Source organism: Thermobia domestica, chromosome 1 (genome assembly GCF_964235325.1).
Source record: "Thermobia domestica chromosome 1, izTheDome1.hap1.1, whole genome shotgun sequence".
NCBI classification, from domain to species: Eukaryota; Metazoa; Arthropoda; class Insecta; order Zygentoma; family Lepismatidae; genus Thermobia; species Thermobia domestica.
Genome location: NC_137454.1, coordinates 182404516 through 182427005, shown reverse-complemented (window position 1 = coordinate 182427005; position 22490 = coordinate 182404516). Strand labels below are relative to the sequence as shown.

The following is a 22490-nucleotide window of genomic DNA, read 5'->3' as shown; positions in this document are numbered from 1 at the left end:
TTCAAACAAAAAAGAAAAGTGATTATAGGTTAAACGTTAGTGAACAATGACTAAAATTCCTGATTCGACAGTATATTAAGAGTTAAAACTTGCTGAATTTTCTGAGAACAGGAGAACGTTATTTATTTGTTCGTTGATTTATTAATATTTCAAAATGGAAGTAGTAGGTTGTCACCATCAAGAGAGGACACAATAATACATTGACTTTGTTAATTAACAGTTTATTCTTTTTTACATAAATAGTACATAAATAAATAAGGGATCTGTTCACACAATAAAAATTGGCAACGAACTACATAGGCTAACTTTTCATTGCCCTAACATATTTTTTTCCCGATTTTCTCGAAAATCAGAATTCATTTTCAAGAATTAGTATATTTTCAAGCATGTCATCTTGTTCATAGCTGGATATGACCTATTGATTGATACTTTTCCGTCGTCGTTGGAATAGCCAATAGACGTGTCTCAAACTTTTTCGCTTGTGACGTTCACACCGGTAGTTCACATCTGATTTTATGAGATCTACTGATCGCTAGGCGACAGAAGCTTCGTTTCTGAGATATTGAATTGATTAGAAAGCCGAGTGAGCAGTAGATTTCATTTTTTTAAAAATCATAATTAAGGTGCCAGTGTAAACACAAAATCGCACTTTTGAGAAACAGATTTTGAGAGGTTATTTCAACGACAATATGTCTTCTCCGTTAACAATTATTACAGTGAAACAAAAATATTTAAGTTTTAGAATTAATCATAATTTTGTGCTACATCCTCTGTACTGTTTCCTTCCTAGTGGCATTATGAGAAAGCTTGGTGACGGAATACGAGGGGAAGTCACTATCCTCGTTTATTTTATTGTTATGTTGTAGTGGTCATTCTATGAAAGTTTGATCCTAATTCCTCCATTTGTCTTCCTTTTGCTGCAGATAGATCATAGCCGCTCCATTAGAAGTTTACATAGGATTGCCATATTTCAAAAATGAAAATCCGGGACGCTACTAAATTACGAAAATCTTTCAAATGCTTAAATTGAAAAGAAGTGTTATATACGGTACTAATTTACTTTCTTCCATTAGATAGAGTTGTTTGAGTATTACGTAATCATATGTTTTAATTATTTTAGTAGACATTCTCCTCCCTAGTTAAGCAAACGTAAGCAGATGATTTGCCCGTAAGCAGATGATTTTCCCGTAAGCAGAAAATAATTATATACCTAATCCTGTAAAAAAAGCAAATTATAATGTTCCTTTCTTATCGCTGAAGTCCGGAACATTTAAGTGTCCCGAGAAATATTTACGGGACGCTGGGACGCAGATTTTGATTCCATGAGAGGGCCGTGACGAATGGTAACCCTAAGTTGGCACAAAAGAAGAGGGACAACGAGCAGTTATTCGGCTTTTTGTGGTCGGAAGGTGTATCATGGGTCGCAATCCATCAAAGGCTTTATCAATAGTCACTCGACTGTTAGGTGCACGCTAAATGTTATCATCAATTCTGGCCGTAAATGGTCGTCCGGCTCCTTGCTCGTGCGTAATACTTGTGCGACCATGTTTGAATTTTTCAGTCCATTTCTAGACTCTCCGTTGCGGCAAGACACTTCCCGTATTGTGCCGAAAGTCTTTGATGGATTGCAGCTGCTGATATACATTGCGGCCACAAAACCGAATCACTGCTCGTTGTTCCTCTTTGGTGCAAACTTCTAATGAAGCAACCATAATCTATCTGCAACAAAAGGAAGACAAATGGAGGAATTAGAATCAAACTTTCATAGCATGACCACAACAGCATAACAAGAAAATAAACGAGGACAGAAGGTAGTATGAAAAATGTAATAAGAGTATGTCAACATTTGGGATAATTTTTTACTTAGCCTTGTACTTTAGTATCAGTTTCATTTTAATTGTTCATTTTTTGTTTACAAAAAAATCGTTTTCCTCGGTTTTCTCGAAAACTGCACATCAGAATTTACATTTAGCTCAATGAGATGTATTGATTAGTGAAATGAAAAAATGAAATGAAATCTTTGAGTTTTACGTCCCACGGTTATGCCGGTTAGGCTAAAGGAGACGGTGATTATGAGAAATGAATGAAATGGTGGAATGAAGAAAGTGGGAGGAAACGGGAGAACCCCGAGAAAACCCACACACACGGTGTTTGTCCACCACAAAGTTCATTTGACACGAGCAGGGTTTGAACCCGGGACCCCATATACCAGAGGTGAACGCTCTACCACTGAGCCACCGCGGCCGCGTGTATTGATTAGTATGTATTATATTTGGACATTGTTTCTTTATGAGAAGGAGGGGTTAAACGCCAATAATATTGTAGAATTTCGCGAGTTATGGAATCTGATTCTCTAAATACAAGTATTAAACAATAAACATGTTCACTAATTACATACAATAACCTCTGCTGGTAGATGTAGTTCTTCTGCAATTTGATTCAGAAACGAACTTTCCTCATTGCTAATGTTCTTACATTGATAAAGTTTTATCTTGCTCAGTTTCTCACTGGCAGTTAGCAAAGCTATGATATGATCTCTTTTCACCACGTCACACTTCCCAATAAAAACTGCATTTAACTTCTTGTACTCTGTAGTTTTTGTAACACTGTTCAGTATTTGTAAGTCCAAATCACACGGGTTTAAGTAAATGCAAGTAAGGTTATTCGAAGATAATAAAAACTTCCAGGCGACTGAATTTAAATTTGGGCTTCTCGGTGATTCAATTTGTAAGAATACAAGATTTAAAAATTCATTAAAATTTAATGGAAGATCAAACAGATTGTCAATGTAAGAATTTCCTACCAACCGCAGTATTTCTAAATATGGACAGCTTGATAATAAAAAGCTAACATCTACCGCATTAAGTGATGCTAACTCTAAATGTCTTAACGTTCTGCCATGTCTTCTAATGATCGGAGCTATTCCTCTCGCAAAAATATACGGTGATACATTTGATAATAGTGAACGATGCCGCGTCTCACAGCTGTCTGGGTCCACTAACACAACTAGTTCCTTAAGTCCATTTACTTCTAGCAAAGGCAAGATCGTATCAATGGCCACTTCTTCGTGTAAAACGATACGGATAATCTCAGCTTTTGGACATAGTCTGACAGCAGTAAGGGCAGCTTCTGCAGGTAAAATACGTTTCTGTCGATCCTCCAATCCACACGACAAGAATCCCATATCAAGATTCCTTAGTTGATACTGTGGCAAATCCTCGACGAACAAATTACGATGCATATGGAAAAGAGCAGCCACCAAGCCGTCATGTCGAAGAAGGTCTAAGTTTGGACACTTCTTAAGAATTATTTGCAAATCATCTGGACTTAAATTGCTTCCAGTAAGAAATAGTTGTTTTAATCCAGGATTGGCATCCATTGTGTCTCCCCATAATGAACGAGTCGTCCAACCATATTGTAAACTAGAGAAAACAAAAATTATTATCGTTTAAAATGAGGTTATTCGTATAATAAATAATATAATTTACACTATAATAGGCTAACAGAAGATGTGCTTTATCAGTTATGGAAGTATGGAATACTGTAATATTGCATTTAAAAAATGTCCTAAATGAGTAAGAAAGATCAAGAGTGTTCAGTGAAAGACTTAGTAGCTATATGTAAAAGTGTACTCTTTCTAAATAATACCGTTAGAAATCTTTAAAAACAAATGCTTTTATAAAATACAATAAAATTGAGAATCTTTTTCGTGGGATAAAATAAAGAAACTAACAAGTAAAAGCCCATATGGTTGTCGTGTAAAATCGATGCAAACATATGGAGTTTGATTTAGTATGAATATAAATGGAGATTACCAAAATTTGAGCTGCTATGAACCATAGGGAGCGGTTGAATGTCGCCAAAATGAGAGAGAGGCAGTAATGACGGTGAAACAAGCTTGCAAACAGTGGAAGTAAGCGAACCAAAATGAATCTTATCAATTATAAAGACAGACAATTCAATACATACTGTTTGCAGCGGAAAGCTGTCCTAAAAGCAAATAGTGCATAGAACCGGAACAATGAGATTCTATGGTGAAGATTTCATTGTGTATATTATATACAACTGGAAGAAAGGATCCGCGTAGTTGGCGCGGAAATATAAACAAAACTAGTTGACGTGTGTACTACAAAATAAAGAGATGCATGGAGGTATAATGTGATGTGTTTTGCTATGTTTGAAAGGAAACGGAAGTAGAGGGGGTATACGGATGAATATTGTTCTTTATTCTTTTCCCCTATTTGTCTTCCCTCGCGTGCGATATTCACGCATGAATATCATCCACCTTTTCCAAGCATGTGTAATCAATCTTTTCTATTGTTTTTTGTGTTACGCATTTTCCCGGTGTCTGAATTGCGATTTTATTGGGTTATCTCTAATATATAAACTTTCTGTTGAGTTGGCAACACTGCGTTGTAGATGGAAAACCTGTCTATAGTCGTTCATAGTCCTGATTGTCCGTCTTAAACTTGGTAGGTTACTTTTGGTTTGCTTAATTCGTTTTTTACAAGACATTCAGTTTCATCGTCATTACTGCCTTTCTCTCATTTCGGCGACATTCAAAATTTTCTCTTTCTTAGCTGCGATCCATAGAGTGCATAGCAGCTTAAATTGTGGTGATCTCCATTTCTTTTCATGCACAATCAAACGCCGTATGTTTGTCTCGGATTTGCACAACCATATAGACTTTTACATGTAAGACTAAGAGTGTTGGTCGCAATTCCACAACCTTAGAAAGAGCGTTAATTTCTTGACTTTATTCCGCCAAGAAAAAAAAGTATCAGATTTTATAAAAGCACTGTTTTTAAAAGTTTATTATGTGGTTATCGTTGATTTATTTCCTAATCTTTATTCAACATCTTACAATCAAGTTCTTTACTCTTAACTTCCTTAACTTGAAGACTTTATATGTTTATAATGTATTAGCTTACATGTTTTGTATTCTAACATTTTATGATTTACACAGTTGAATCAAAATTTTTGCAAAAGGATATAAAAATCTGAATGTTCAAACTTATTGCTATTAAGTCAACAGAACACCTAGTCATTTGCAATCAACCATATTTCTGTAACGATTTGGGTTATCTAAGTAGCAGGCGCTCGATAATTAGGTATTTCTAAATAATTAATTAAATTAATTTTTATAGTAAAAGTATTTAGCCACATAAAAATATAAACATGTGAAAATAATGTTATCATCTGGTTCAAGTATCTGTACAAAATTCCTCTAGTTAAAATGGAAGTGCATGAAGTATAAGTTGCCAGATTTAATGTAGTATTAGTTATTTAGATGGCGAATTAACAGTAGTATGCATTTTGGTATGCACACTCGTTATTGTGAACATGCGAGTTTTGTCAGTAAATTTGGGGTAAAACTCTACCTTAGAGAGATCTTTGGGGAAAAACAATTTTTGGGGAAAAAATCCAAGAAAATTTTTTATCTCGTCGTCCAATATCAAATTTCTTTTAACCCCACACATCCTTGAGATTGTGGGGTTACTTTACTTCCAATTCACTTCCAGTACTTCAATACAGTACTTAAGACCCCAGTAGTGCATTAATCATTTTCCTGTTACCCATACCCAAATTTACCTTGTCATATCTTTCAGATCTATTATAGATCTTGATATTAAATTAGCGCTGAAAAGCCATTTTGAAATTTACAGAGCTTTAATGAAATTTAAGGGGCTTCAAAATATGGTTTTGAGAATACTTGTATTTTTCAGATTAGCATTACTGTATCTACCAGGAATGTACTATAATTAGAATAGTACTGAATATAATTTCAGCTTACAATGTATGTCGCACAATCTTGTCGAAACTTTGAGAAGATTCATGCAATATATTTGAGATGTTCTTATTCGGTAAAACATCAGGATTCCATAACAGAACATCTATGGCTTCAGACAGTAATAGAAAAAGATCTACGTTTACCGTTGCTGCTTCATCGTGTAGTACGTAAACATGAGTTAGTGCCTGAAACAGAAATTAAATAAATAGAAAAGAACACAGGAAAAATATCATAGCAGAGTTTGTACAAATATCATAATCAAGTTTATTTATTTTAAAAAAATCCAGGACTACTTGTTTCCAGTATAAAATGTGTGGCGTTTACGGACTATGAAGGCTGTATCTGCCACAAAACACACATTAGCTGATGTTTGCTTTGTTTATCGATTTCCAACCTTATTATCAGCTGCTTCTTTATTCAATCGTATTCAGAATTGTGTAATAAATCTGGATCAAGACCAAAAATTATCTCGCAAAAAGTATAAGATTTATTTTCGGATTACCCTTGTAGAACAATAGCGACCACCCGTCTGGCAATAGATATCGAAGCAAAAATGCGAAAGGGAGAAATAATTTCGATGAGAATCACTTATCTCTCTATTGAAATCGGAAGTGATATATTCTTCATTTTGAATTTCTGTATTGAATTCATGTAGCGCAAGAACGACAAGAGCTTTATGTGTCAGAGAAATAGAAGCAAAACCAGCTAAGTACATTTTTCAATTTTGTCAGGAAACGAAAAAAAATGTGTAACACTCTTATGTTTCAGAATTGTTGAACAATTTTTTTGTTTAGTGGTAGATTTTACACGTCTGCATTAACTAGTGCTATCTCTTTTGATCAGTTTCATATAGCTTTCCCAAAATAAATACATTTTTGTTCGACTTGAGCATGTTTTGATTCCAAATCTTCAATTTGATTGCTATTTGCATCATGTTTTGCAATGTTGTGACAATTTTGCATGGATAATAAGAAAACAAAATACTTCAGGATATAAAGAACGTTTAATACTTATACGTTACGAAAACAAAAAAAAAATCAAAATATTTGTGAACTCGTATTTGTTAGAAAAAATGAAAGTCGCTGTAAGAAAAAAAAATGAAAAGTCTCCCTCAAAAAACGCCCTCATCTTCCAAGGCTTCGGTATAATAATTATCATCTTCTTCCTTTGTTGGACCACGAGGTATCTTTTCATAAAAGGATAGATCATTATCATTTCGCCAGCCTTCCCCAAAATGCTTCTTTAGCAGCATGTCAACATCATCTAGCTTCTTTCTGTTTACTGGTACTCCTTTTTTTATGCCCTTGGCACAATAGCGGATGCTTGATACCCTTTTTTTAGTACTGATTTCAAAACCCCACTCTCGCTGTTGTAATAAGCTTCTGCTCTGAAGTTGCTCGTTCGCCTTTTTCTTTATTATGATTTGTTTGTAATTTGAAATCTTGAAGCGAACGTTTCCTGCGTCCTTCATTGTTTTCTGTGCAGCGGTTTTTCAATCTTGGACATTGACATCTTTTCCAAACCTCTTTACAGTGGAGTACTTGTCAAGCATATGTAGATAATCATTAGGACGAATTATTTCTTGTATTTCACGCACAAGTCTCAAAATTTCCAAACACTTTGTCTGGAGGAATGTATGAGTGGCCAGCAAGTCGAAAATATATTTTCATAGTTACCACACTTTTTGGAGCATCGATAGCAAGCATTTCTATCATTGTTGTGTTCTTATTTTGTCCTCTGCATCTGCCTGCAAATGCCCGCACCGTCTTCGTACCTTCTGGAATAGTAACTAGATTATTCCACATGTAGAAGACTGATGAAGCAATCCCATTAGACCTCTTCCCATATTCATACACCGAGTCTGGCTTAATATCATAGTGCCAGTTCCAACTTGCACCGAGTCTGGCACAGTGAACACTAAAAATAGACATAAGTGCATTCAGAAGCAAAACATGCTCAATCCATTCATTGTGATTGGGTGGTGCGTGTAGTATACTTTGCTTTAAAATAAGAGAAATGTACGCATGGATATAGCAGATATTGCTTCTAAAGATCAACTTCACCACTGAATTTCAATGAGAAATATTAAGATTTGGTAAGCAACGTTTTGGGATTTGGTTCACTTCCCAACGAGCAAATAACTGCAATAAAAAAAACTCAATTTGTCTTAATTTGGACTTAGCAGATTTTGCTTTTATAACTAACTAACTAACTCTGTGGCCTATGGAACCCGGAGGTTCAATGCCGCGTTCATAAAAGCTCTCCACTCTATCTCTCGCCAATTGGATCCATTTTCTACTTTGTATTTCTATCCCTGCGAGATCCATCTTAATATTGTCCTCCGATCTGCGCCTAGGTTTTCCTAATGGTCGTTTTCCGATTGGTCTTCCAGTCAAGACTTTGAAAGTGTTTCTACTTTCTTCCATTCTAGCTACCTGACCTGCCCAACTAAGCCTCCTAGACTTGATGACCCTAACAATGTTGGGTAAACCGTATAAATTATGTACTTCCTAGCGGTGGCTCAGTGGTAGAGCGTTCACCTTCGGTGCTTGGGGTCCCCGGTTCGATCCCAGCTCGCGCCGTGTGGACCTTGTGGTGGACAAACATCGTGCTCGTGGGTTTTCTCGGGGTTCTCCCGTTTCCTCCCACTTTCTTCATTCCACCATTTCACTCATCTCTCATGATCACCGTCTCCTTTAGTCTAACCGGCATAACGTGGGACGTAAAACTAAAGATTTCATTTCATTTCATACGTTTAATTCTAGGCCCTGGTTGCTACCTTTGATTTTCCTCCTAGATTTATATTCCAGAACAAAGTTGAATAATAATGGCAACAACGCATTTCCTTGTTTCAGGCCATTTTCGACGTGAAAGATCTTGGACAAAATTTTCCTACCCGGACTTCACTTTGGAATTTACTTAAACATATCTTAATTAATCTAATTAGCTTTCACGGTATCCCAAGTTCTGTAAGAACGTTGTATAATGTTTCTCGCCTAACCGAGTCGAAGGCCTTTCTAAAATCAATAAATAGTTTATGTACCGGGGTATTGTATTCCCACTTTTTTTCGAGTATTTGTCGAATGATAAATATTTGGTCGATAGTTCATCGATTTCGTCTAAATCCGCGCTGATAATCTGCAATAATTTCATCTGCGTATAGGGTCAATCTTGCTAATAGAATGTTTGAAAGGATTTTGTAGAATGTTAACAGAAGAGAAATGCCTCGATAATTATTACAGCCAGTTTTGTCGCCTTTCTTGTGAATTGGAACAATGATTGATTCTTTTCACTCTTCTGGCAATTCTTCCTTGTTCCAGATAAGAAGAATGAGTTTATATCTTGTTCCACAATTTTTTGCCTCCAGCTAAAATTAACTCAGCTGGAATTTCATCTACACCCGGAGATTTGTGTTTCTTTAATTTCTTTATAGCGGTTTCTACTTCTATTCGGTTGGGATCTGGAATATATGGTTCTGCGGTGTGTATCTCCTTTTCTCCATGCACGTTAGTTTACGGCTGCGTGTTCAGCAAATCGTCAAAGAAATCTTTCCATATATTTTAGATGCTATCCATATCAGTCAGAACTATTCTGTCAGCTTTTTTAATATATAAGCACAAGATTGATAGCCTTTCTTAAATTCGTTGATCCCCTTATACATGTCCTGAATGTTTTAATTTTCTCTATTATCTTCAAGTTCCTTAATTTTAGCTTTCAAAAAATCGCGTTTTTTTTTTTTTTTTTTTTGTTCTAAAAGTTTTGGAAGTTTCCCGCCTGATGTCTGCGAAATTTTGTGTAGTTATTTCATTCGGATTTTGTAGCCGACGTAATTTTGTCTGTTTTCTCTTCTCTGCTAGTTTAATGCATTCCTGGTCGAACCATATTTTGCTCCTGCGTATTTCCACGTGTCCCAATTTTTCTTTTGCTGAAATTTTAATGCTATCTTTAATTTCAATCTAAGTATCCTCCACACTAGTATACTCCGAATCTTCTAAAGCCGAGAATCTATTCGAAACTTCAATCTGGCATTCCTCTCTTATCTGGCTCTCTTCTAATTTATTTAGATTAAATCTCTCCGTTTTCGAATATTGAATATTTCCTTTATTGAACGATAATCTCTCTCTTATTATCGCAGCTACCAGGTAGTGATCAGTGTCACAATCAGCCCCTCTAAACGACCGGATATCAATTATGCTAGATTGCCTTCTTCTATATACTAAAACGTGATCAATTTGATTATGTGTTTTTCCGTCTGGTGATTTCCAAGTGTATTTATGAACGTCGCGATGTGGGAATTTTGTACTCTTCAAGATTAGGTTTTTGGATGTTGCAAAGTTCACGAGTCTAACACCGTTGACATTGCTTTCCTTATGCAGACTTTCGTTCCCTATAATCGGTTTGAAAATATCCTCTCGTCCTACCTTCGCATTGAAATCCCCTAATAGAATCTTCCTATGGTATTGCGGGAGTTGGTCAAATATCCGTTCCACTTCTTCGTAAAAACTGTTTTTTTTAATATCGTCATCCTTATCTTCAGTTGGGCCATGTACATTTAAAACAATATCACACCATCGACCCTTGAGAGTAATAAAAGAAAGTCTGTCAGTAACAATTTCAACCCGCTTAATTGCTGGTAATATTCGTTTGTGAACGAAAATCCCTGTTCCTAATTGGTGATTTTTATTTCCTTCCCCGTAAAAGAACGTAAAATTTCCGGGATTCACAGATCCATTTCCTTTCCACCTAACTTCCTCAACTCCTACTAGGTCCATCCTGTATTTCTATAACTCACTCCTTACGGATTTTAACGCGCCTGCCCCTATGAAGATTTCTAATATTCCTTGTATTTTGCTTTTATACCCCTGGTATATACAACATTCCAAGAACAGTTTCCATCTCCGCCCGTAGGCCCTGTCAAGTTTCAATATTGTATTTCTATGATTTGGAAGTCGATCCTAGTTTCATTCACAACGTGAAATGAAACTTAATTACTTTCTTATACCAGGTGTTTCTAAATGGTTACCGGATTCTAATTAAATGTACGTTCTGTTTCATTTATAACACACAAATGTAACTTATCTTATAAGAAAGAGTAGCTAAAACAGATTTTTCGATGGTGTCTCGTAACTCCGACGTAACATAGTGCTAGTTGTAAAGATGTTGACGACTCTTGAGCATAAAGCCTTATGTGTCTTGGGATTCGCAAGGTATATCTTAGCAAATGGATTGCAACGTGCTTTTTGGTGCGATGTGATCCCTATCAGATAACAACACTCGAAAGTGGTACAAGTAATTTAAGAATACGGGATGCCTATGCAAGGGAGAGCTCCAGAAGACCGCGTGTATCAGATGAACGAGTGGAACAAACCAAGTTTGAGTATGTTACACTAGACATGCTAGCTTTAGATGTGTGCCGTGTCATAAGGGAATACAACATTCAACACTTGTAATGTGATAAAAAAATGTTTGAGTTACTGTTCCCTTTAGGGTATGTTTCATTTCTTTAGTGTATATGTAATCGATACTTTGATCGCCCATAACTTTTAACACGGTTTTCCTCTCTCTCTCTCTCTCTCTCTTGTCTCGATTCCCTCTAGTTTTTGCTAATTCATCATCTATGTCTCTTAATATCAACTCTATTTTCAGGTCATTCTTGAGGCATTTGTCAGTTTCAGATTTTGGGCTTTACTGATCTTGACCAAATTTGGCCTCGTCTGATCTTAACTAAATTTAGCAGACCATTTGTAAACAAAGTAGAGCAATAATTAACCTTCATGACAATTTTGGTCCAAATCAGTCAAGCCTTTACAAAGAACTAAAAGGCAATCAATGCTGCTTTCGGCTTTGGTGCTTCATTATGACCAGTCCTCGTTTGTGAGTATAGATAATCTCTAAGACTACTTAGTAAAATCGTTTTTATTTTCACGTCACGTTTAGAGGCGTTTGTTCATTTTGTCGGCTAGTCTTTATTTCGTAGACCTACTAAATAACCACTTAATTATCTATATACAAAATTTTGGTTTAATCGAGTCAAATTATCACATGACGTGTTATGTAGTGATTCGCTGCAAGAGTTAGCACTCCTATTCAGTTGTAAAATCAAAATGCAGATGTTAGTGGTTTAAAAGTAAACACATCAAAAAATGCCTAGTGAAAGTTAATTTTATATGTCAAGCTACATAAAATAGAGAATTAAACCGTTAGAGAGTAAACAAATCATTTCTGATTTAACTGGATTATTAATGTATAAGCCGCAACACTTCCCAGTTAGTAATTAATGTTTGAACAGTCCAACTATCTATGCTTATGATATCATACTTAACTTGGAAGACATATAGTTTGGTAATACGTAAAATTATTACTCCTAATATTTAGGTGTTTTCGTTAATATGTTTCTCCAGTATAAACTTTACGCTCGAGTAAACCAAATTATCTATCTTATAGGAACAAATATCTTGATATATTCTTACCTTACAATTCTTCTTAACAAATTCAATTAGATCTTTGTCTAGCTTAAGTATTGCACATCGAATGTTAGGTGTTAAAAAAATTTTCCATTCGGAATAAAATTGTTGCCTGTTTTCACGTTTCCATCTCAAAGTGGCTGCTGTACACATCAAGTCTTCTACAGTTTCAGGAGCTGAAATTATTATTATTATTACAATAACCATAGTTTATAATCACTAAATCAGATTCACAAGCATTACCTAAATTATCTAAAATTAACATTAACTCTTAAATTTTAATTTCCGTTCAAATACGAGGGGCCGATGAAAAATTCGTAGCCCAACCCAGAAGGAATACAGATAGAATGATAAAATTATACAATTTTAAAGAACATGTTTCTGTGTACACAAATTTAAATATTCAGATTAATAACAAAATTTTTATTGTGTTTTTCAGGGTCCTGAAGTGATGATGTGTGCCCAAGCAGCGAATTTCACGAACATCGATTTCAGAGCTGTCATCAAATTTTTGTTCCCCGAAGCAAATTCGTGAGGAAATCAGTGGAACAATAGGGAACTTTTTGCCATATGCAGTGGATTAGAAGTGGCGGTACAATTTAAAAGTGTCGATTTCTCAATAGATGATGCTCCACGTGGAGGAAGACTAAAAGCAGTAACTGTCCACGAAATCGTGAATGAAATTCATCACATTATTCTTGAAAACCGCAGAATCTCAGCAAAACGTGTGACAGAGATTGTGGGCATTTCTCGGGAACGCATCGGTAGCATAATTCATAATAACTTGGGCATGTGCAAGTTCTCGGCGAAATAGATTTCCAAAAATCTGTCAGCAGATCGAAAGCGTGAAAGAGTAAAAGCACCAAGGCAAGTCATATCCAATTTTGACATCAATGCTGACTAATTTGTATCATGGATAGTAACCATGAACGAAACATGGTTGTACCACTACGATTCTGAAACGAAACAAAAGACAGGAGTGGTTACACTCAGATCCCCCTTGCCGCAAGAAGTTCAAGAGACAGAAGTCGACTGGGAAAGTGTTTGTAACATTCTTCTGGGATAAGGATGTAGTCATTTTCATAGAATATCTGCCCAAAGGTCAAACATTCAATGCAGAGTATTACTATGCTTTACACACAAAACTGAAAGACAAGTTGAAAGTGCAACGCCGTGGAAAACTGAATAGCTCCTGTTCATCGAGCACTGTAAACACAGCTGGTATTGCATAATCCGGGTTTTAATGTCTGGATCATCTTCCTTGTTCCCCAGATCTAGTTCTGTCAGACTATTATTTATTCCTGAAATTCAAACAACGCTCGAAAAAACGCCATTTGGGCTCTGATAAAGTGGTTAGAGCTACGGAAAAATGGTGTGAGAAACAGTCGTCAGAATTTTTTAACTGATCCGGAAAATTGGAGCACCGTGTAAGGAAGTGTATTGAACTTCGAAGGGAGTATGCAAAATAACTGCAAAATTTCATAATTTCAAGTGCGCTCCCTCTAACAAACTAAGGTAGGTTTTGTACGGATGGATTTCAACAAAACCTACAGTTCTATAGAAGTTATGTATAATCCGTAAAGATTTTTTTGAAGGAGAAATCCAAAGCACAGAAGTAACGGGATATCATGAACTTTTTTCAACAATAACACTCATCAGTATATTTTCGCCATAAAGCTCTTATTACTTGTTTTTAATATCATTGTACTTCATTAATGCCTCTTCTGTGTTGTCTTCCACAAGGATTTTCAATTTAATTGTGAACTCTATTGAACAATAAATAAGAATATTTTTATTCCTGCAGTTGCTAGAATGATAAAATACTTTGTAAAATAGAATATTTATATCGTCTGCACAAGTTCAGAATATACATAAACATAGAAAGTATATGGGTCGGATATGGACTTTTAGGTTTCGGGTAGAACAACGAAGAATTTCGAAAAACTACTTGTTGAGACTTAACAACAATTGAAAATGTAGGGCTACTATTATGCTAAATTTGGTGGGTACAAATACCAGTTAGCCAAAAACTGTAACTAGTTACATCTCATGGTTACCGAAATATGGGGAAATAAAGAGTGACACCTTCGGAAACTATGAGATGTAACTAGTTGAGATTTTCGGCTAACTGGTATTTGTAACGTTCTTTAGAAAATTTCGGAGACATACGTTTCAAAATATTTAAAAATGCAGAAATTATGTACTCCATGGTACCCCGAACCCCATCGGGGTACCCACCAAATTTACCATAATAATACATTTTCAATTGTTATTAAGCCTCAATAAGTAGTTTTTCGAAATTCTTCGTAGTTCTACCCGAAACCCAAAAGTCCATATCCGACCAATATATGTATTAATCGTTTGCACTTTTACCTAGAGTAATTTATGTTTGGTGTTTCAGTTCAAGTTATATTGTTCAATCATCTGACAAAATTGCTAATCCAGCACCGCCATAATCCCGAACGTGCAGGATTAAAGACGGCCAATTGCAATATAGATAATACTTAATTGAAGGAACTTAAAGATTACTTTCTTTTCTTTTTAATTGTACTTAAATATTTACTTACCTAAACTCTTTAATTGTTCAACGAATGGATGAGTTTCAATCAAATTCCAATTGTCAGGTTCTTTTGACTTGAAAGGAGAACAGAGAACATCTTTCAGCATAGACTGCAAGCGAGGAGATGATACAGAAGATTGCACTGATTTTGCTGAAAAAAATAAACATACATTAGAAATTTAATACTTGCTTCATTTAATTTATATTAACCATGAAATCAATTTTTGTTCATTTCGTAAAAGCCTCAGAGTCGCTTTCGTGATTGTTTGTTGCACGTTAAAGAATGGTCGTTGTTGTTTATTTTCCTTTGAGGGTAATAATTTGCTGGATTATTGTTATAGGGTTTCCATTCGTTTCGGAATATTCGGGACCGTCCAGAAAATCTCACTAAACAGCCGGTCGTCAGGATGTTGACGTGAATAACGTCTAAATTCTTTTAAGCATCCTTTAAGTTTTCATCCATTAATTCCATTTTAAACATCCATTAATTCTTTAAGTTTTAGGGATGTGTGAATTGACTTTTATGTGAATCCCTTAATGGAGAGGAGCACTCTGAACCTGTAGTATTTTTCCATAAAGATATCATATGCGCTGTTCCTACCTTTTGAAAACTGACCTCTGGTATTATAATAAAATAAAACCAAGCTGTTTCCACATGTTTTTCTTGGAAACTCTTAGCAACTCTTTTGTTTCTACAGATCAGTGAAAGATAGAATGGTGAGAAGGATAAGGAATAGGACCTATATTCATGTGGTGACATTGAAGCGGTTCTGTTTTGACTACAGTTTTCACGCCATATTTGATCCAAATTCAAAGTCTGCCGATTGGATATAATTTGGGCGAGGCAATACGGGAAGGAACCAGTTCCTTTCTAACCGAGGAAGTAGGTTCCAAAAAAATGTGTTCTTTACTTTAGTTCAAGGCTTAAGAGAATATTAAATCAATATATTTGCACCAAGAAATCATTGACCTCCACAAAAATAACAAATACGTGTCCTATCGTCGGTCTAGTTTGAAGCATTCACCGTCGTTCCCAATACCATCAACTACAACAGCGAACCACAGATTAGTACTGCTCATTTGTAGCCGCAATTGATATAGAAAAAGAAAAGCGGCGATTGATTTCAAGAAAGACTCAAGCAGCTACTACTCAGAGTTCCGCTTTCCGCAACCTACTTGGCAAAGAAAGAGAGAAGGTAAAAAACAGCGGCGCAAATCTCTGTTCAACATTGGGGGGAACGGGTAAGACTGTTACTTTTTTTTTTTTTTTTTTTTTTTTTTTTTTTTTTTGCGATGTTCAAAATATTTATGAAGTTGAAAAGCAAGCTGTAGAGGATCAGGGGAGCAGAATTGTCTTCAACATTGGGAGGCGGGCAGATCTGAGGCCTATTCTGGGGGGACATCAATTTCATCTCACTTGCCTTTGTGGCAATAGGACACAAATCATCACATTTCTCTCCAAAAACACATATCAAATTGGATTATTGGGGGGACAGTCCCTAAGAGTTCCAAGATTGGAGGAGACATGTCCCCCTCATCCCCCGAAATTTGCCCCAGTGGGTAAAAATAAACATTATTTTTTGTTCTGTCGTTTTCGTTGAGATATGTAAAAAAAATATATATATTTGAAGAAAATTTGTTGGCAGGAGAGGGTAGAAAACAAGTCAGGAAAAACTTGTAGCGTATGAGCATGTCACAGCAATCTTTGACCATTTCAGTACAGTCGTCACATCGAAAATATTAGCTTACTAGTGTTTAATTTTTCTTTGTGGGTTGACGAGTTAAGAGTTGCTTCGCAATTTGCAACATATCCAAGAAGGTTAAAAGGGAAAAGAGACAATAGCTATGTAAATTCCCTTGACGGACATGTAAAGGCAAAAACATGGAGAAATAGGGAAGAAAAATTTAAATATGTTAATTTGACAGCTACTACTTCAGAGAAGGACGTATGTATATTTATTTATTTGTTTATTTCTTTCACATTATAAAAGTTGTTATTGCATCTTCAGCTTGATGAAAGATGTCAGAGTAATATCGTCCTTCGTTAAAGGCATTGGAAAGGAAACTACTTGGGGCCTATAAGTTAGGTACTCTTCCTACATCTGGCTTGTGAAAATGAAGAACATCCTCTCTTAGAATAGCTGATCTGCAATGGCTTTTTCACACCTACTTGACCGGAGTAGGTTAGTACTATTTCATAAACTATAAGTTTTGAAATAAAGACACTTGAGAACAGAAGGAAGGAGAGAATCCACAAAGTGCTCAGCTGTTTGACGGTACGTGATTCTTATCGAACTCAATACCAGTAGCAAAACTTGAAAGTTTCAAGATAAGCTGTGCTGAGTGCATATTCCCCAAACTGATATTTTAATATGTATATACAAGTCGAAAAACGCTGAAAAACACGAAAAACGCTGAAAAACATCTTTAATTATTTTAAATAAAAATATCTAAATATCAGATTTCATGTGTCTAACCTTAACGAATTTCGAGATGTAGTCATGCATTCATAATAATTGTAACGGCATCCCTTTTACTTTCCGTGGGCAAATATTAAAAAACATGTGTCGAATTATTTTAAATTAGAAGTACAAATACCGAATTTCATGTCTTGAACCATTAGAGATACCAAGATATGGACATCTTAAAATAATAATTGTAATTCCCACTCCTTTTCCTTCTCCTTCTTTTTCTTCCCCTTTAGGTCAAATATATTTAAAAAAAATGCTGAAAGACGTGTCTAATTATCTTAAATGAGAAATCTATATAGCAAATTTCATGTCTGTAATCTTCAGAGATTTCAAGATATTGACATTTTGAGGTAATTTCCACCCCTCTTTCCTTCCTAACACGTTGAATTTTTCAAAAAAATCCATCGTTAGTGGAATCTTACATCAGAAATCTTATGCTAGGTCCAAATTTTAAGTTTCTAGCATACGTGGTTTGGCCTGGGCGTCACCAATTAATTGGTCAGTCAGTCAGGTCTTCGAGTCAAAATCGTAATAACCACTGCTTTTTTTCCACTTCGAAATATATATATATATATATATATATATATATATATATATATATATATATATATATATATATATATATATATATATATATATATATATATATATATATATATATATATATATATATATAGTTCGAAGTGGAAAAAAAAGCAATGGTTATTACAGTTTTGACTCAACATACCGACTATCTAAATGTTGACATACAGTGAGGGTATGTTGAATAAAATATTGCATTTCTATTTACATAATGACTGAAAACCACTGGAGAGCTTCTCTTTAGTTACCGGGGGGGGGGGGCATGGAGAGACTCATCCGTCGCCAACAACTTCCTGAAAAAAAAATCCCCTTATGTTGTATTATAGAGAATTATACACGACAATGCTCAAAAACCGAGTTTTTATACTAACAATTTTCTACGGGAAAGCTCCCGGACCCCCAAATTGACTGAGGGGTATTCCAAACCTCCGGGAGAATCGCCCCCACAGCAGACAACCTTTAAATCCGCTTACGCTCAAAACACGACATTCATATGAATTAAGACAAGAAGACACACACATACGTACGAAAGATACAATTCAATATATCTCATCAAACTATAAACTAGATTAACTTGTTTGAAGACACCTCATTTTAAAAACGAAAGTTGGGAAAAAGATAACAAAAATGTCAGTGTTGTAAATTTAGAAATTATTTCTCTATAAGAAATAAAATCTTTTTACGTTCAATTCTATTCATCAATTACTGTGTATAAAAATGGATTTATTAAAGGTATTTAGTATCTACTCTCCCGTGACGGTACGTCTTGATCACTAAAAATACCAGAGGCGGTATGTCTTCATCATCGAAAAACCAGAGGCGGTATGGTGTACCACCGCATACCGTCTCACTTCGACCACTGTATATATGTGAGTATCTCTTACTGTTTATGGTCTGGAAAATGACGCAAAAATGTACAAACAGAGTCGTTCGGTAAGAATTCCCATACAATGTATATACAAGCATAGTTTTGCAATAAAAAATCAATTAATAAAACATACTGTTTTCCCTTGTTTTATATACAGAAATAATTCCTTTTTTCTTCAAACTCTTTTGCAGAAGCTCAGTTTAACTACCTACCATAAAGTTTTCCTACTGTTTAAGACTATGTACTTATTTAAAGGATTCAAACCTTTCATGACCCGATTTCTTTTCATCCACCAATATCTTTTTAAAATGTTTTAACCCACAACCAATTTTCAAGACTTCCTTTTAGAATAACTAGTCATTATGCCCAACTATACCGTAAATTAACAAAAACTTATCTTTCTAAATAACAGAATAGCATCTCTGTGACTAAATATAGAGCATGTACTCCTTTGAGACGGGAGAACCTGGCTTATTCTGGATTAGAATTATTGTGGTTCATATTAGGTCAGCGTCTCATGTACCCTCCTCGGCTCCGAAATAGTAATTAAATTCCAAATGAACAAACGTATTATTTATTTACTTACCTATATGTTCTAGAGACTTTTGAGCCAACAGCCTAGGATCACTACAAAATTGCGCTTGAAGGCCGATGTCTAACAGGGATGTACATTTTTCTTCTGGTGAAAGATCTGTTCCATAACACTGGCGGCCGATGTCCTCCATAACAGTCGAAGCTTTGCATAGGCATAGCTCATATAAACGTGGACATCTTTTCATCACCATTTTGTTTGCTAAATTGGTTTAAGTAAAAGGAAAATATTTGGAGAGATTAAACGGAAATTACTTTTGAAAGAAGTTTATAGATTCAAAGAATTTAATGTAATTCAAAACTAGAACTTTCGTTTAATAGATGAATTTCCATTGTATGTAGACAAAGTTGCCATCAGCGCTAATGTTTAATAATATAATCAAGAGTACAATAATATGGTAATGAAAAACGCGAAATTCTGCTGGTATCGGAGTTTTAGCTCCTCCAACTAAAACCTGAAATGAAGCTGATGGTCCTTATTTGGTGAACACTTGAAATATTAGTTAAAATCAGAGAAACTACTTAATTCATACTGAAGAAACGCTCATTTAAGAGTGTTCTTCTTAAATTACCATCAGTATCGAATTTTAAAAGGGAAATGTCCCGAGCCCCTGGCTATGTCGCTGATAGAAATATTATGATTCATTACTGAATTTAGATAGCGAAAAAAATTTAGAGCGAATTTAGTACGGTGCCCAGTCTTTTTGATTTTACTACTTTTTAATTTATTTTGCACTGAATCAAGAAATATATACATATATATTCTGTGGGGCAATTTTTTTTTATCATTTAAGATCACCGCAAGTCAAACATAATTGTTTTGTAAAAAAATATGATTGGCTTGACTGAAAATGTGTTGTTTGGGAACCAAGCTTGATTCAACTTTGCATTTTCCTTTCTTTTTCTTTCTTTCTTTCTTTTCTTTTCTTTTTTTTAGTTTTTTTTTTTTTTTTTTTTTTTTTGAGAAGCTGTGTTGATCGTGACGGGGACAAATAGCCACGCTACTGATGTCCTAATTACCATCCGAATCAATCATTTCCTTTTTATTTTTTCGTAAAGTTTATTTGTTCTGATTATATCACTATATTCACGGATGCGAATAAAGAACTTTTGAAAATTAGGTGAGAGTTTGTTTCTTGAATACGAGTATACTCTACAGGAAAAAAATAATAAAAGAATAGTTATGTTTTTAAAAAAATGAACTTCCCTAATTTTAAGTGCTTTATTCACATCCGCAGGTATGGAAATAAAATTGATATATAGACTTGGAAAATGTCATGATGAAGGAGATGATGAAGATTCATCTGCCAGTGTTTTCGAGAATCGTATTTAGATAAATAACAAAGGCTGTAAAGGTAAATGGGTATTCATTTCTTTCTTAACATAACTAAGATTGATAATTTTGGTATGAAAATTGGGTGTTTTTTCTCAGCACCTAACACCATAAGCGAAACAGGAGCGTCTTTCAGATTTTGCTTGAAATGGAGGGGCAAGACACCTAAGTAAAATTTAAACTTTTTTCACTGATTTACCACTATTCTATTGATAAAATCTATATAAATCTCAAACTCAGGAGGCAATTGCTTTTCCTTGCCCCCCCCCCCTAAATGACTCCCAGGAAGCGGAACAATAGATGATTTAGAAAATATCGTCACAGGTCAATGGCATAAAGGATTTCTGAGAAAAATCGCAAACGCCAATGACTAAATGGGCTTTTGCCCAAAATATACCTCTATGTTATGTGTTACTGTAGTTTTCAGCAATGAACTCAAATTTACCAATCAGTGGTAGAGCGTTCACCTCTGGTGCTTGGGGTCACGGGTTCGATCCCAACTCCCGCCAAGTGAACTTTGTGGTGGACAAACACCGTGTGCGTGGGTTTCCTCGGGGTTCTCCTGTTTCCTCCAACTTTCTTCACTCCACCATTTCATTCATTAATCATCATCACCGTCTCCTTTAGCCTAACCGGCATAACCGTGAGACGTAAAACTCAAAGATTTCATTTCATTTCAAATTTAGCAAAGCTTACTTGGGTTCATAACAAAAGAATCAATTATATTTCGTTGTATTCACTACACTTGAAATTACAATATAAAATTATAATTAGAGAACGATAAAACAAAATAAAATTGGGACCTTAGTTACATTTTCCTATTAAAATCTAAATAATTGATCAACAGAACCTGAGACGTACGCAGGAGGAGGGTCCTGGGGCATTGACTCCTCTCCTCCGAAATCCCAATTTTTATGTAGATTTAGTCTAATTTTAGAAGTAACTTTACACTTCTAAAGTTACTTTTAGAAGTAACTCATATTGAATGTGGACAACAATCAAAAGCTTTAGAAAATCCTGAGACAAATTCATGCATACATGCGTCAACAGTACTCTCACAGCAAATTTCATTGACTGACATGTTATCGACAACTAAATCAAAACTTACATGTGACATAAGAAAGTACACCATAAAGAAACATGACATTTGACAAATAATTTAATATGAAAATTGAATTAGTGCATTAAAATGAAAATAATAACATGCTTCGAAACGTTATTCCATTATCAACATTAGTTAATCCGTTATTATTTTTTTAATGGATTAACAAACCTACTTACTTTCGTACTTCAGTTGCTTATAATACTAAATGCTTGTTCCATTATCTTGAAGCAGGAAACTCCACCACATGTGCTCTTATTAGTGGGAAATCAAGAAATCAATACATTTCACTTTCAGAACTTGCTTCTCGCACACCACAAGAGCTGCTGCCATCTAGCGGATGTATTAGGTACTACATACTATCTGTTCAAGATAAATTTCCCCTTAAGCATGTGTAATTCTAGCACAGTGATTCCTAAGATAACAAAAGAGTAATACCTTACGAAATATTTATTATGCAATTAAAGAATAATAGTTAGCATTACACAAAACGAAGTCAGTTATCCAGTAAATTATATTTTCTAATGTTTAATTCTACCGAAGTTTAGTAAGGAAAGCAATATTTAACAATTTAGCACACAAACTGAATCACTTTCATTATTATTTATTTATTTTATATATTTATATTTATTTTAGTTTATTTATTTACTTATTTATTAATTTATGTGAACAGTTCAATACTATAAAGCCTGATTTCATTTCAACATAATATTAAAATTATAGGGCCA

The 22490-nt window shown here is 34.9% G+C and overlaps 1 protein-coding gene across 1 annotated transcript; it reads right to left on the bottom strand.

Annotated features, from left to right (window-relative positions):
* Positions 1–205: 205 nt before the first annotated feature.
* LOC145691758 (uncharacterized) lies at positions 206–22062 on the bottom strand. Its single transcript, XM_081767077.1, has 6 exons — positions 21942–22062; positions 19323–19529; positions 14823–14966; positions 12262–12431; positions 5795–5976; positions 206–3422 (listed from the first exon to the last, which is right to left on the bottom strand). Exons 2-6 carry the CDS (start codon positions 19519–19521, stop codon positions 2387–2389), a joined length of 1731 nt encoding a protein of 576 aa, XP_081623203.1. The 5' UTR covers positions 19522–19529; positions 21942–22062; the 3' UTR covers positions 206–2386.
* Between the last annotated feature and the right edge of the window lie 428 nt (positions 22063–22490).